This window comes from Habropoda laboriosa, unplaced genomic scaffold (assembly GCF_001263275.1).
Source record: "Habropoda laboriosa isolate 0110345459 unplaced genomic scaffold, ASM126327v1 scaffold107, whole genome shotgun sequence".
NCBI classification, from domain to species: Eukaryota; Metazoa; Arthropoda; class Insecta; order Hymenoptera; family Apidae; genus Habropoda; species Habropoda laboriosa.
In genome coordinates this window covers 2,519,033-2,533,540 of record NW_017100249.1, presented here as the reverse complement: position 1 = coordinate 2,533,540, position 14,508 = coordinate 2,519,033, and the positions used below count along the sequence as shown (strand labels likewise).

At 41.8% G+C, this 14,508-nt stretch overlaps 3 protein-coding genes across 4 annotated transcripts; 1 reads left to right on the top strand and 2 right to left on the bottom strand.

Annotated features, from left to right (window-relative positions):
* Positions 1-347: 347 nt before the first annotated feature.
* LOC108572179 (ATPase WRNIP1-like) lies at positions 348-2,170 on the bottom strand. The gene is made up of 4 exons (XM_017934379.1): positions 1,752-2,170; positions 854-1,682; positions 551-778; positions 348-492 (listed from the first exon to the last, which is right to left on the bottom strand). Exons 1-4 carry the CDS (start codon positions 1,917-1,919, stop codon positions 395-397), a joined length of 1,323 nt encoding a protein of 440 aa, XP_017789868.1. The 5' UTR covers positions 1,920-2,170; the 3' UTR covers positions 348-394.
* Positions 2,171-2,421: 251 nt separating this feature from the next.
* Positions 2,422-4,302, top strand: LOC108572185 (uncharacterized protein At4g17910). Its single transcript, XM_017934384.1, has 2 exons — positions 2,422-2,484; positions 2,578-4,302. The coding sequence occupies exon 2, from the start codon at positions 2,619-2,621 to the stop codon at positions 4,188-4,190; it is 1,572 nt and encodes a 523-aa protein (XP_017789873.1). The 5' UTR covers positions 2,422-2,484; positions 2,578-2,618; the 3' UTR covers positions 4,191-4,302.
* A 194-nt stretch (positions 4,303-4,496) lies between these two features.
* LOC108572178 (EGF domain-specific O-linked N-acetylglucosamine transferase) lies at positions 4,497-7,805 on the bottom strand. Of its 2 annotated transcripts, XM_017934378.1 has the most exons (12): positions 7,759-7,805; positions 7,573-7,640; positions 7,249-7,394; positions 6,525-6,731; positions 6,266-6,414; positions 6,018-6,181; positions 5,817-5,937; positions 5,590-5,743; positions 5,297-5,497; positions 5,092-5,225; positions 4,927-5,029; positions 4,497-4,834 (listed from the first exon to the last, which is right to left on the bottom strand). In XM_017934378.1, the coding sequence occupies exons 3-12, from the start codon at positions 7,381-7,383 to the stop codon at positions 4,568-4,570; spliced, it is 1,635 nt and encodes a 544-aa protein (XP_017789867.1). In that variant the 5' UTR covers positions 7,384-7,394; positions 7,573-7,640; positions 7,759-7,805; the 3' UTR covers positions 4,497-4,567. The 2 variants fall into 2 exon arrangements, with proteins under 2 accessions (XP_017789867.1, XP_017789866.1); XM_017934377.1 differs by lacking the exons at positions 7,573-7,640; positions 7,759-7,805 and having other exon boundaries at positions 7,249-7,431.
* Positions 7,806-14,508: the final 6,703 nt, after the last annotated feature.

Genomic DNA, 14,508 nt, shown 5'->3' with positions numbered 1-14,508 from the left:
TTTCGGTTAAACAGTGTTTTTTACTATTTAAAAAGTTTTATCTATCGTTTATATTTCCTATAGTATATTGCGTATTTTTAAATGTTTTCATTGTGCCCGGGAAGGTCGTTGACGCTGTGTATAGTCAATCAGAGTTAAAAGTGCTTAGTTGATGTGGACAGTGTAAATTTTCGTGAATGTTTATTGTTTCGGGAAGTTTTAAGTGTTATATAAGTAAATTAGTAATGTTTGAATGTTTGTTTTGTATATTTTGAAGTGGGACATTTGTTCAACAAAGTGAGACAAATTGACATTGCAAGAACAATAATTTATATTGAAAAACGTGTTTTATTGTTAAAAGTGTTGTGCCTAAACGTGCCTTTGGGATTAAGCTGCCTTTGAAGGAGTAAAGGACTTAGAAATCTTCCAGAAAGAAGTCAACATGCTGCAGACCAGGTGGTAAGCGAGTTTTTACAGTTTCCTCTTTTCGTAATATGTTTTCTTCTTTGTACCCTACAAAGAGTAACAGAAGAAGATGTTGGAATTTTACATTGAATGTTCAATATCTTACCAAAACTAGAATGAAGTTTTTGTTGTCCTGATCTGTCTCTAATATGTAATGGTACTGTAGGTTGTGGACCTTTATGATTCATAATAATATTTTCGGCTGACTTTAATGCATTATATACAAGCCTAGATTTTGGTGCTCTAGTTAAGTATACAACACATTGTGCTAAAATAACATCACATTCTGGCATTCCAATCATTTGGCATCCATGCAGAGTATGAACAGCAATGCCTGCAATTAAAAATTAATTATTTAAATCCTATTATTTGTTGCATCATCCCATTATGTTACCATATACATATGTACCTAAAGCATCAGGATCTGCTAAACCAACTTCTTCACTGGATATTCTTACCAATCTTCTTGCTATATCCACAGGATTTTCTTTAATTGCCATAATTCTTGCTAGCCAATATAACGATGCATTTTGATTACTAGCTTTTATCGATTTATGTAGTGCTGAATATAAGTGATGTGTATTGTTAGTTTGCTTATCAGATAACATATGTGCATGCTTAAGACTTTCTTTAATATCTTCAAGGGTTATCGGTACTAGATCAGAAAGATTTGGTTCGTTTGATACTTTGGTTCTAACTGCTAGCTCTAAGCCATTTAATGCTACACGTGCATCTCCATTGCATACTTCTGCTAACCAGTCAATTACTGTTTTATTGATAGAAAAATGTGGCTTAGAACTACAACTTAATTTATTTTGTGAATTACTTGACAAACTAGTCTTTTTTAAATTATATATTTCTCCATTAATAGATGTAATTGCTTTACAAAGTATTTCCACAATATTTGGCTCTGTTAATTTATTTAAGGCAAATACACGACATCTACTTAACAAAGCAGAATTTAAACTATAAGATGGATTCTCTGTAGTTGTGCCAATTAATGTGAGTGTGCCTGCTTCAACATGTGGTAAAAAAATATCTTGTTGGAGCTTATTAAAACGATGTATTTCATCCATAAATACAATAGTTTGATGGTTTGACTTTAATCCATCTTTCGATGCACTAACAATATCTCTTATATTACCCACACCAGAGGATGTTGCAGACAATTTTGAAATATGCACTTTATCTCCATATATTCTTTTACATAACTTTGCTATTATATTAGCTAAAGATGTCTAGAAAATATTTTGATAAATAAGTGTCATTAAGAATTAAAAGCTGGAGGCAATTAATAATTATATTACCTTTCCACATCCTGGTGGACCCCAAAGTATTATGCTGGGAATATGTCCTTTTGTTAGTAACTGTTGTAATACTGTATTAGAACCAACGACTTGTTCTTGACCTATGTAGTCATCCAGACATGCAGGTCTCATTTTTTCAGCAAGAGGAACATGTTCTTTGTTCGACATGGTTTTCCTTTGATTCAGACTTGTTATATTTGTCACTGCTTTGTGTTTCTTTGGTGGCCTTCTTTAATTAGCTTCCTCATAAGGAAATTTGGTCTTGACGATGTTTCTTTTGTATTAATCGAGGAAACAGACAAATTAATGTGATCACTTATATCATCTATAGAATAGTACTTGTTACATACAGTGCACAACATATTCAAATTTTTTTATACATTATTTAATATATTATTTACATTAGAATAATTATTAAAATATGCTATCAACCTTTGGTCTTTTTTATCTTATGATATTTTATTTTCGTTTAATTTATAATTTTCAAAACTGTTGTTTATCATTAAAATTACAATGATTTATAACAAACAAAAACGGAAATTAAGCGCGTCTCGCGTTTAAAATTTTTTATTTCCTCGTATTTTCTCCGTAATTCCGAGAAACGGGCGACAAAATAAATCATAGCGCCACCTAGCATTCGTTGATTACATTTGTGTATAAAACACGCCTGGATGCATTCATGGTTGACGAATTACTCTCTAATTTTAATTCACATGACAGATTATATTTCAAGGTAGAAATTCAGATAATGTTCTTTCATGTAAGTTCAGAATTAGGACAAAGGTCATAATACTCTGTTTTATCAATAAACAATATTTCTTTACAGAACATTATACACCGACAGAATTAATTGTTCACTTCATAAACATGTCAAATGTATGGAATAAAAACATTTACCGCCAAGAACAAGAAGCATTTGTTTCTGGTCATGGTGGGACAACATCCAGAGAAGTTATATATGCAATCATGCCGAACATTTGTAGCATTCTTTTAACTACTACTACAATGGGTCTCTTAGGAAGGGTTATTCATAAAAATATTAGAGTTGTGCTAGAATTTGCATTAATTGTAATCCCATCTATTTTATGCTGTACAATATTATCCGAGTATATTATAACAGTGTGTTGTGCTATGATGGTGATATCTATTATCAATATTTTATTACTGGGACTTAATTCGAATACTTTATCAACTTATAATATAAAGTCTGCTTGTGGTAAAAGACCTTTCATTACAAACTTCAGAGCATTAATTAGTATAATAACAGCAATATGTATATTAGCCATAGACTTTCACATTTTCCCCCGCAAATTTGCTAAAACAGAGGTGTTTGGTTATAGTTTAATGGATACCGGTGTTGGATTATTTATATTAGCTAATGCTTTAGTAGCTCCAGAAGCCAAAGACTTTGCTCCTAGATCCAGAATAGGTTTCTTCCTTACTATATCGAGAAACATAAAACATTCAGCAAGAAGTTGCATTCCACTTCTGATTCTAGGTTTCGGTCGGTCTGTTGCCATTGAGGTATTAGGATATCAAAAGCACGTAACTGAATATGGCATTCACTGGAACTTTTTCATAACCCTTGCTTTTGTGAAATTATTTACTAGTTCTATAACAAGCACCATCAATTCAAAGTATTCACTATTATCAGGGATCTGGATTCTAGGAATGCACGAATATATTTTAAGTACCAAAGGGCTGAAAGAATGGGTGTTAAGCAATAGACCTAGGAATGATTTTGTATCTGCTAATCGGGAGGGAGTGGTGTCTGTGCCTGGATACGTTGGCTTGTACTTGATAGGTGTAGCAGTTGGTAGATTAATTCACTCCACTTATCAGAATTCATACGCACAAAATTCACTGCAACACAGACACAAAACATTTCACATTAAACTGTTTGGATACGAGTTTGACGCGAGTTACAACGAATCAATGATTCTGTGCATTAAATTGTCCTTGATATCAGCTCAAACTTGTGCAGCCACCTTATTCTGTGATTCATATTTTCGTGTATCGAGGCGATTAGCAAATGCGGGATATTGCATGTGGATACTTACCCTGGGCGTTATGATACTTACATTACTGTTACTCATAGAAATACTTTCTGATATACTAATTCATGCAACCACAGACACAGAACACACCGAAAGGAGGACGAGAACCCACAGAATGAACGTAAAAAGCAAACGAGAAAGCGTGTCTGACGGTAACGAGAGAAACGTGATTAAAAATACCATCGAAATATTCGAAGCTGTTAATTACAACGGTTTACTCTTCTTTCTGTTATCAAATTTAACGACCGGCGGTATTAACATGTTAGTACGTACGTTACACGTTAATCAGTTAAGAGCTTTGCAAATATTGATCGCATACATGGCTGTAAATATAACATCGGTTTTATTATTATATAGAAAACAGGTACAAATTAAGTTATAAAAATTCCTTGTACCGATTGCACCTCGCCCGGGTGTGCAATCTTTTTTACATTGTAACACGTATGTATACAAGTGAGATTAAATCCACGCATCGATTTAATATATATTTCCACTGCCACATGCGTAGACATATCAAAATTGTATACCATAATTATTGCTCCTTCGTTTCTTTTTTATTAAAATAATTATGTACATATATCTGTATAAAAATAAGTAAGTAAACAAAAAAAGAGAAAGAAAAAAAAAACACTTAGCTGGTAACAAGTCGTTTCTTTCATTTAACATTCACTCTAAGAATTATCGGGGACTATTATTATTAAAAAAAAACACACACACACACATTCGTTGTGATCGAAATAAATTTGCCTAAAACGTTCATCATAATTCATCTTTGGGCTGAACGTCAAGCTTCAATTCGATTTCCTCCTTCGATTTAGGAGTTTCGATCTCTTCAACATCGCCAATCGTTCTACTCTGACTCTTCGTTTCCGCCCTTTTACGCTCTGCTCGGGTGTTGATGAATTTTTTAAAAGAACCGTGATTTTCCACGTAATCCTTCGCTTGAGAAACTACGCGTAAAAATTCCTTCACGTCGAAGCTGTAGTTGGTGAATTTTGCATGAGCTCCTCCGTCAGGATGCGTACCCTGTGCGCGTAACATTCGATTTATTCTCGCAAGAAACGCTGGGATACAAAAGAAAAAGAAAAAAAGGTTTTCGTCAAAGTGGAATTTCTTACGGGATCTTGTTGCACCAGCTTCGACGTGTTTTCCCACGTGAAGTACTTTACGCCGCGTAAACGAGCGAGATCCTTGTAGCATCCTGGATCCTCGCAGTTATATCTGAAGAATAATCACGCATGAGACGTGTCCCCCCCCGGAGATAAATATTCCGACACACTTACATCTCGAACACAGCCGCCCAATCCGGGAGGAACATAAGATGCGTCAATCCAGCGCCGTGTATGCCTATCAAAATATCCGAATTCCTCGTAATTTCTAGCTGCTTCTTGAACGGCACCTTCTTGTTGTAAACCACCTGAGACAGAGAAATCGCGATCTTCCATACCGTCTTGTATTTTATTCAAAAACCCTCGGAATTTTCGTTACCTTTCTCACTTTGTACTCCGGATTCTCTTTCAGCGCCTTTAGCAATTCATCCTCGTTTAAAATTCTTCTGTACTGAGTGTCTCTGCTGAGCAGAGTAACTCGTACCCTTTGGTTCTTCCTCTCGTGCAGAGGTATACGTAGCCTGTGCAGCACATGATCGCCGAAAGCTTTGAACAGTCCGCTGTTCTCACAGCCGTAAATCTGGGGAACAAGTATGCGTTGGTCTGTGAGAAATGTCTAAGTCGCGGTATCGAACGTGTGTAGTCGTGTAAAGAGAAATTTCGCGATCGTACGAGCGGTGTGTTGTAGTAAAGGCCGAAAATCATGCGTGGCAGTAACGGAAAGACGAGATTCTTGAAGCATACGGTCTCTCCGCGGAACGTTTTCAAATCCCACAGCGGGTTTCTCGTGAACGCCTCGAACGTCTCTTGGAACGCAGAACGATAACTGAAAGTGAGAGAAGTGCTGGTGATATCTAGCGACCGGTTGGTGTTTCTTGTTGCGCCGGTGTGTCGGTTACCTGTAGCTTTCCCAGATCATTATATGATTATCAGTGGTGAACGCGGCGGGGTGCGAGAGATTTACGTGCAACGAGGCGTACAAGTTGAAAAAGTCGCAGAAATGATGATACATGTTTACTACTGAAACAGAACCACTTCTTCTAATGAGCGAGACCTCGATGATTTTACATCGCTGTAAAGTCCATTCCTTCGCGACTTACTGGCGTCTATTTTCATAATGTACGTAGGCTTCTCGACGACGATATCGCAGTCACCGTTCACGATCGGCGGACGAGGTAGCTTTCGAAAATTTCGCAGCTCCGGTCCCCAGGACTGCAACGGGCTAATGTGGTCCGCGTTCTCTTCCAGCCTTTTCTCGTTCAATCTGACAACACAGAGATGAATAGGATGCAGAGGTTTGTTCGAACGTGACGCCGTTCCTCGGTGAATTTTTCTCTGTTTCACTGACGTGCAATATCCACCGATTTCACCCTCTTTCAACACGTCCATCTTGTATCTGATGGGCTCGTTTCGTCCAAGTAAATCCGTGAAATTGATCATCACGTTTCTTGCTCGGCAGAATCTCATGTGCTCCGAGCATTCGAGGGATGAATCGTCCTACGATTGAGAAATTAGAGAACATGCAAAATTCGTATTACCGCTTTCTATATACCCAACTATCGGTTAAAAAGCAACGAATTAAGGGTTAATTAAGACGTGAGACTTACCACGAACAATGGCTCGCAGAAAATTGACATTTCTTTCCTTTGGTCGCGCACGTAGCCGAAATCGCCTTGAGCGTAAAACGTCTCTAATTGAGCTTTTTTCGTGGTCACCCATCCTCTGTGATCACCTGGACATTGAGGAACGGAAAAAGAATTTTCGTCTTTGCAATTCGGCTCGTAACCCCAACAAGCTTTGGTATCAAGGCTATCCTAAGTTTTTCCAACAGAAATTCTCCATTAATGCCGTTTCCAATTGTGTCGCTATTCTTCGCGCGTGAAAATACCCCAGGAAAACACCGTCAGGTGAAATTTTTCACTGTCAACTTTCTCAAAAACTTGATTTTCTAAATCTGCAATTGCATCTTTCCTCTTTGATCAGCGTTTAAAATCAGAAATAATACACCAGAGTGAAATTTCATTCACGATTAACCCCTCAAGTGCCGGTCAGAAGCAATTATTTTCAACAATTGCAGCCGACCGAGAATGTTCATTCACCTCCAGACCTCTCGTTTCTGTTTTAATTCGTTCTACCACAACGTGTTACTCGAATGAATTCTTCAAACACTCAAAGGGTTAACACCATTTCTCTCTACCACAGCTTCGAAGCAATAATAGCAAAAAGAAAAAAAAAAACAGAAAGAAGCCAACGAACATAAACGAAACGCTGAACGGTACTTCCTTAATTAACAATAATTCTTAACGCGTTATCTAATACACCGCGTATTACCTTGTACGGACAGGCGGTATTATTGCGGCACTCTTCGGTCACCGTGGGAAATGAGTTGAAGTAATACTTGATGTGATCAGACGGCAGATCGATGTACGTGTAATTACTGTACGTAGTGGTGACCGCGAACACCATCACGATCGTCACTGTGCATTTAATAGATAACGTGTTATCGAACATCATACCGGGTCGCACTAACGAAAATGATTAACCGGGATTCCCTGAGTGAGAGCAAGGTGTCGTGCACTCGCTGTACGGAGTGACTGTACCGGTGTGAATGGAGGAGGAAACCACCTGTACGAGTGGATGGGTATATGACCTCACCTACTCTGCGTACTCTGCGTCACACATACACGAACGCTCGTACACCCACACGTCGAAGAGCGTGGCTCCTTAAAAGAATGGGTGAAAGTCAATGCTAAAGTTAAACCACATTTCATCCTCCTTACATCATTCGTCGTCTCTACTTGATCAGTACACACACGTATATATAGATATATATATACCTACCTCTAGCTAGCCTTGAAAATTTCTCACCGTGGAAAGAAACGTTCTAGAGGGACGTCTTTTTATTTTCGAAATCATACCGGCATTTTTTCGGATAGACCCTGTATCGAATCGGGAGGTAAGGTGAATGTAGCTTGTACCGTTCGAACCAGATGAAACGAAACGTCGAGGTGTACTCACGCGTGTCGAATAGAACGGATATCCTAGAGTTTTCTCACCTCTCGCCACTCTCGGAGAGGAAACTACGAGGTATAGGCATTTCACTTCACTTTCACACACCGACGACCCTGTTTTCGTCGTTGTGTTGTGTAGTTTCAATATGGCCGAACACTGTCACAATCTCGCGGAGGAGGGAGCACTTTTCGTCGGCCGAATATTCTCGACATTGCTCGTCGAACGTGATCGATCGAGTCAGTTGAATTAGGAGTTTGCCTCCTTTGGGGGGGATTTGGAATGTTGCTGCTCGATCCGTGAGGATTTTAATTTGTTTAGATTAATGTTTGAATTCTTGTGTTACGACACCTCCCCACACGTGACGAAGCGAACGGTCCAAGTTAGCCACCTATCGGAGTATAGCAATTTCATTCGTGTGCTTTCTTTGCTACGGATGAAAAGATACTTTTCTGTGTTGGCAAAATTCGATAATACGGTTTCTTTATCATCGAGCGCTGGTAAAGGGTTGCCTGCTGTTCCCTGCGTTATTCTAGGTAGGTATGGCTACTCCATCTGGAGATCATTCTTACCAGCGAAAGGTAGAGTAGCGTATCAGAGGAGATAGTTCACACGAGTCAAGTATAGTTCTCATTTTCATACGTATCAATGACATTTTTCATTCGTGAAATTGAAATGGGAGATAGCCAAAGTATCCGTCAAAAAATTAAGTAAAAAATTTGAAAAAGTGCAACGGAAGAATTTGAGAGTTTCTCTTGGAGAATTTGACGAGTTGAATGGTATTTGTTGAATAGACTGGCGTTCGTCAGATTCGATCCTAAATGTGTATTCCTAACTTGAGACAGCAAGTCCTCCTATAAGGAATCATTCCAGCACGGTGGGACAATTGTCTAACGTCAGCGCAGAGTGATGGCTTCCGTTATTCAGCATGTTTGTACGCAAAATAAACGCGGTATCGACTCTCGATAAGCCCACGAGACGCACCTTATGCTAATTCCACGTGGATAAGTCAAAAACCGTCTCGACGTATACGGTAGAGACAGTTCGATCTTCTGCTCGTTGAGGCGTGGTCGATGTAGATCGTATCTTCGCAGTTTATACGATTTTGTGTGCTCGTCGAAGAGAGAGAGAGAGAGAGAGAGATAGGATTCGAATCGAAGGATCTCCGGTTGAAATACACCGAGTCCCACACTCGGGAGTTAGGCATGAATCGTTGCGTAATCTGGAAGACTCGGATAGCTGCAGTTCTTGTTACTCGCAGGTGTCTTTATTGGTTCGCCGAGAAAATCCTTTCTATGCAATTAAAGCCAGGTTTGGTGTGCAGGTTTCATTGTGGTCAACAAAAGGAACACGCTTCCATAACACATACACACACACGCGTATGCGAATGTTAAGAAAGTTATTTATTTAGTACAACCTGGGCTCCTTTCTAATTTCATTTTCGTATATATTCCACACGCCGCGACCGTGCTGAATTGGATAAACACTTAATGTACGTGGGAACACAATGGACGGTGGAACTTACAATGAAAACTTTACGTTTCGAAATACGCTCAAGCTATAAAACCGAGATACACTACCGTTTCTTCTGACCCGAACTTTTACTCCGTATACCATTACAGAGAACGTTCGAAGAGAAAGAAGTGAAGAAAAAGGAGGAACAATCGGTAAATAGAACTGGGTAGTAGTAATCGGTACGATCTTAATCGTTAACGAATGCACACGCGAACCAAGGAGAATTAAAACGACGTTCTCGTCGATCTTCTTTCGCTAGCTGTGGCCGTTTATCGATAATTCACAAATCAATGCTAATCGATGCGAGGGAGTCGAGATATCGGGGATACAAACGGACAATAGCGTTGTACAGGCGTATATAGTACCTCCGGCGTCAACCTGCCATGGCGTGACCCGGAAACGGATCGCGTCGAACAGCCTCCTATATGTATGTATATAGAAATACACGTATACATCAGAGCAGAGAGACATACCGTAATGCTCGAGAGCATGGATCGCCGTGGATAGATGGAGGGAATGATCTACATCGATCACGATCACAGGCACCCTCAGCCCTGACCGCGCGCGCGGTTTACAACGGTACCTCTTCGGTTGTCCATTATCGACGAAATCGCCGTCATCTTTCTTTCTGATAATTTTATCAATGGACGAATCGCCTGGCTTTTGTACAGAGTGCGTATGTATATGTATATACAACGCTCGCGTTCTACGATCTGATCGATCGGGGCTCGATGGTCTGGTGAAAAATGCCGTTGTGTCGGGGAATTGCTGAATCGAGCCGCCTCCGACCCACGCCTCCGAAGAACGGAATAATGGCCGGTAACGGAGCATTTGTATGATCAATTTCGCGACAGGATTGCGTAACGGGTTTGATAAACGGGCCTCGCGTGGAAGTGTAACACGTAGAAATGTGGCGTGCAAGTTGTAAAACGAGCGCGTGGCATCGGTGTAACGCGGATTGTCCCGCCACGGTGGCGCCACGCTTCACAGGCGACACGATGCAACCTACGCGGTGAATTCACCGCCATATAATGTCCCTCATAGAGAACCTCTTAGGGTTCCTCCCGTTCCTATATAACAACGAACAAGGAGAAAACCGTGTGGGGGCGGCGCGTCACCGAGCAATTGCAACGGGTGTTCTTGCGAAACGAGAACATGCGGCGCAGCACCCACGCTGCACGGGAAAAAATTCGGCGGATACAAATTTCCCCGGATGCACGTATACTTTTCGTCCACGCGTTACACGTGTGTACGGATGGGATACCTCTGAGAGGCAAGGCTGAAACTTTCGAGGGAAAGAATTCTGCGTTCCTCCGTTTGGTGTAGGTTCCACGGGCCCAGGACGAATAGTTACGTCTATCAACCTGCACCGAAGTGTGCAACGCGTCGTATATTATCGTACAGTATCTACCTGCGTCTTTTCTCTTTACCACCCACGCGTCCCATTTGAATACGTATACAGACATAAAGTGTAACGATTGTCGTCCCTTCTGGCCGGATAAAACGTTCGGTTATCGGTAGACAATGCTTTGTAGATCCTCGGAACAACAATCGTAAGTGCACGCGTTACTGCCTGTAAAGTAACTGGCGTAAATCGTGGATTTTTTTCTTCACCGGATCGGGACAATCCGTTCAATAGGCACGATCCGGGCCCTTTGGAGCTTGCGTATCGGTCGTTTTTCGTTGAAAATCATTGAACCGGCTGGGTCTGCTGCTGTGAGTTAGAGCGGAGGAAAGATCGTGTGGTAGGCACGTAGCGGTAAAATCGTGATATTGAAAAGGAAAAAAAAAACGAAACTCGAGGAACTCTATCGGTACACGCAAAACGCACGTTTACACTTAATCATTGCTACGATTGGTACGGAGTAGAAGAAAAAAAGGAAGGAATACCACACTTCATCATCGTCGCGTGATAATTTCGAAGCCGCAAACAGCCCGAGATCTTTCGAAATCTTCGATTTACAGTGTGAAGTACCTATGTAACAGATCGCGCGGTAATTGAGAAACCGAGATCTAATCTATCCACATTTATAATGAACTGAATTAGAATCCGATTATCTCGACTGCTTCGGACCCGGCTTCGTTCTCGTCTGGAATAGAAATTGCCCGGCGGCGTTCGACGCACCGCGGCAAAGAAATTCCATCACACGCTAGCCTCTCGTTAGTGACGCTGGACTAATCGCTTAATTAATAGATGATAAATGTTTGTAATTCCGTTGCCGAGTCTATACCCCTCTCTACCACCGTGCATCGTTACCGCGGCCAATTAATTACGCAAGGGGAAGGTGCGATTAAACGCGGGAGACCTGCATCCGACGCGCGAGGGGGGACAAACGGAGAGGAGGAGAAGAAAAGGGTCATCTTCCGTCGTGCATGAAACGTAAAGGACCACTCTGTAGGACCTCCTCGAATTTTCTTCACGGCCACCACAACCGAACGATTTATCCTCGGTTTGCACAGTCGAGGTCACGGGGTTACGGTTCCTGATGTCTTGCGCATGAAAAAACCGCGCGAACCTTAAAATATCGCATGGGGGCTGGCGAAGTGAGTTTAAGGTTTCCTTCGTCCACCGAGAAGGATCCTTAAATTCAACACGCGGCCGTATTCGAGAGCCGTGACTTCGAATAACTCTCGCAAAGGCAACGCGCATAAAACACCTCTTTCATTGAAATTAATTTCAATTGCCTGGCCGCGATCGCTTTATACCAGGCAAGTTAACGGCGCGGATCGCTGTGCATAATCAACTGGGTGGAAGAATGCTGCTGCGGCGATGTGTCCGTTCGATCTTGCATTTTTCCGATATTCAACGGCGGAGAGAAAGAGAAAAAAATGTACGCGCGTGTCTGGCTACCTTGACTTAACGACGATGAAAAATTGCTCGGCTCATCGATCAGGAAATAATAACGATAATACGGGAAAGAGGGTGATAAATAACAGTTCAATCGTGATACACGCTGAATTGACTTTCCTTTCTATACCGTTACTCTACACTTGCGGTTGACACCGATTTCGCATTGTAAGCAGTCATAAACACACGTCGCGCTCGTAATAACTACATAGGCATAACCGTGCACATTGCGATCGAACCTTTTAAAAACAGCGACGAAGCCGCGAACGTCGATGAGATCCCAACTCTGCGTAATTCACGACAATGGAATCGACGTCGTCGTAAACAGGAAACCCATAACGATCGTCGTTTCGTCGCGATAAACCCATTTCGGTATTTCGATAGGAACTCCCCGGTTGTCACTGGCTGACACGTCTATACTGTTACAACGTCCGCCGCTCGTTACACTCACACAGGAAGAAAAACCAGCGGTATCGTAAATGGGAGTCGGTAATTGAAATATTAATGAGATACCAGACAACACAACAGTCACATTGTACGGTTTACACATCTACGTATGAGTAATATAAACGAGAGAAGGCTTGGTCACATTAATATCGGCTCGAATGACAATGTGAATGGCTAGGAGTAACACGAGGTCTCTAACGAATTATTATCACTCGTCGGGTCGATTATGATGGAACCATAAATCAAAGCCTTTGTCACATCATCCATCTTAAGAGTGTCTTAATCTCTTCGAAGAGACACGGCTACCACATTAAGCTCGGAGAAAGAGAAAGAGAGAGAGATAGGTCCCCTAAATTCCTCTTTGCAATTCAAAATCCTAACCCTGACGCGATACATACTATAACGTTCGTGTTCGTGTCTCGTCGTCTAACTGGCCTCGTCGATTCCGACAAGGCAATTGCTCTTCTAACTGTTCGTATCCGTAGAATAAATTGGCGAACAGTGGATGGTACGTTTTGACGAATGCTGACCAAGTGTACAGCACCGTACACTTCTAAGATAGACGTGCAAAGCCAGAGGTGAAGCGGCAATAGGGGACGGTTTTTGCTAACGTCAACGACAACTTGTCCCGCGGTGTTCACGATTCGACCTGGGCTACGACCTCGGCGTCGTAAATTTCGCGTCATAGCGGTTGTCACCGGCTCACCTTTTTACGAGCGTACCACGACTCGTATTCACGGTCAGCTCGAGACATATCCACCGCAGCGAGGCCTCGGTTCGGCCAGCAGTTGTTAAGAGGATCCTTCGGTTGGTAATCTCTGACAGCGACTCCGGTGTCCCTTTCAGGATGCTTCTCTTCTTACGTTTTCAAGAGTACCACCGCGCCATGAATCAACCGCGTGGTCAAACGATACGTTTCCTTAAAACTATCAGCTATTAGCGATTGAATTCTTCGGACGAGATTTCTTATTTCGACACTTCCAACGATTACGTCTCGCGTGTCTTTTAACACCATCGCTGATAATTCGATCTTTCGTTGAGACGTCACATAAAAACTGAGAGATATCTGGTTCGTAGCCTGGAAGAAACACGCTGCTTAGACGATGACTTGAGGAGTTTATTTTATGCTCATTCTTCGACGCCCACTGCGTGCAATGCGTCAAGACATAGTCCTGTTCGATTTCTTTACGGCCATCTTTACGCTCACCTAACACTACTTACGTAGCCACGTATCGACCTCGCGTGTTAACTTTATGTAGCTCGTTCGTCACGTCCAGCCAATGATTTACAATATAAACAAATTATTCTAATCGTCGTCACGACTTCGTCGGAGAGCCTTCTCACTCTTAGAGAGAAAATGATCTCCCGAGAGGAAATGTTGGTTGAATATCGCGAAGCCCCCTGCAGTCGATGGTTAACAGTATCGCGACGTGGATGCAGTTGCAGTGCAGCAGGCGCAACAGCGACGAATGGCCTGTGCAAACCACACCGAAATCATTAGAGCCGTTTAACACACTTTACGGTTTTTAAATTGCAAGTAAATGGAGACGGATCGAGCGTTTATCATCTGATAAGCACGCGAGCTTTCTATCTGCGATCGGTTTCGCTGTTGCGGGGGTTCACCTGAACTGCAATCAGGTGTGCACAGTTCGAATCACCTATATACGAAGGTACGAAAGCGTAATCAGGAATGGTGATATCGCATGTAAGGAATAGGAATCGTGCAGGTGCGGTCTGACTGTGCGCGAACCGTACGAGAATTCGCGTTCCCT

Coding starts and splice junctions, on each gene's coding strand:
- LOC108572178 (XM_017934377.1), bottom strand. CDS start 7,431: ATGATGTTCGATAACACGTTATCTATTAAATGCACAGTGACGATCGTG. Junction 6,732..7,248: donor ATACCGCCTGTCCGTACAAG/GTAATACGCGGT, acceptor GGAAAAACTTAG/GATAGCCTTGATACCAAAGC. Junction 6,415..6,524: donor TCTGCGAGCCATTGTTCGTG/GTAAGTCTCACG, acceptor TCTCAATCGTAG/GACGATTCATCCCTCGAATG.
- LOC108572179 (XM_017934379.1), bottom strand. CDS start 1,919: ATGTCGAACAAAGAACATGTTCCTCTTGCTGAAAAAATGAGACCTGCA. Junction 779..853: donor AGCAGATCCTGATGCTTTAG/GTACATATGTAT, acceptor TTTTAATTGCAG/GCATTGCTGTTCATACTCTG. Junction 493..550: donor AAAACTTCATTCTAGTTTTG/GTAAGATATTGA, acceptor TACTCTTTGTAG/GGTACAAAGAAGAAAACATA.
- LOC108572185 (XM_017934384.1), top strand. CDS start 2,619: ATGTCAAATGTATGGAATAAAAACATTTACCGCCAAGAACAAGAAGCA.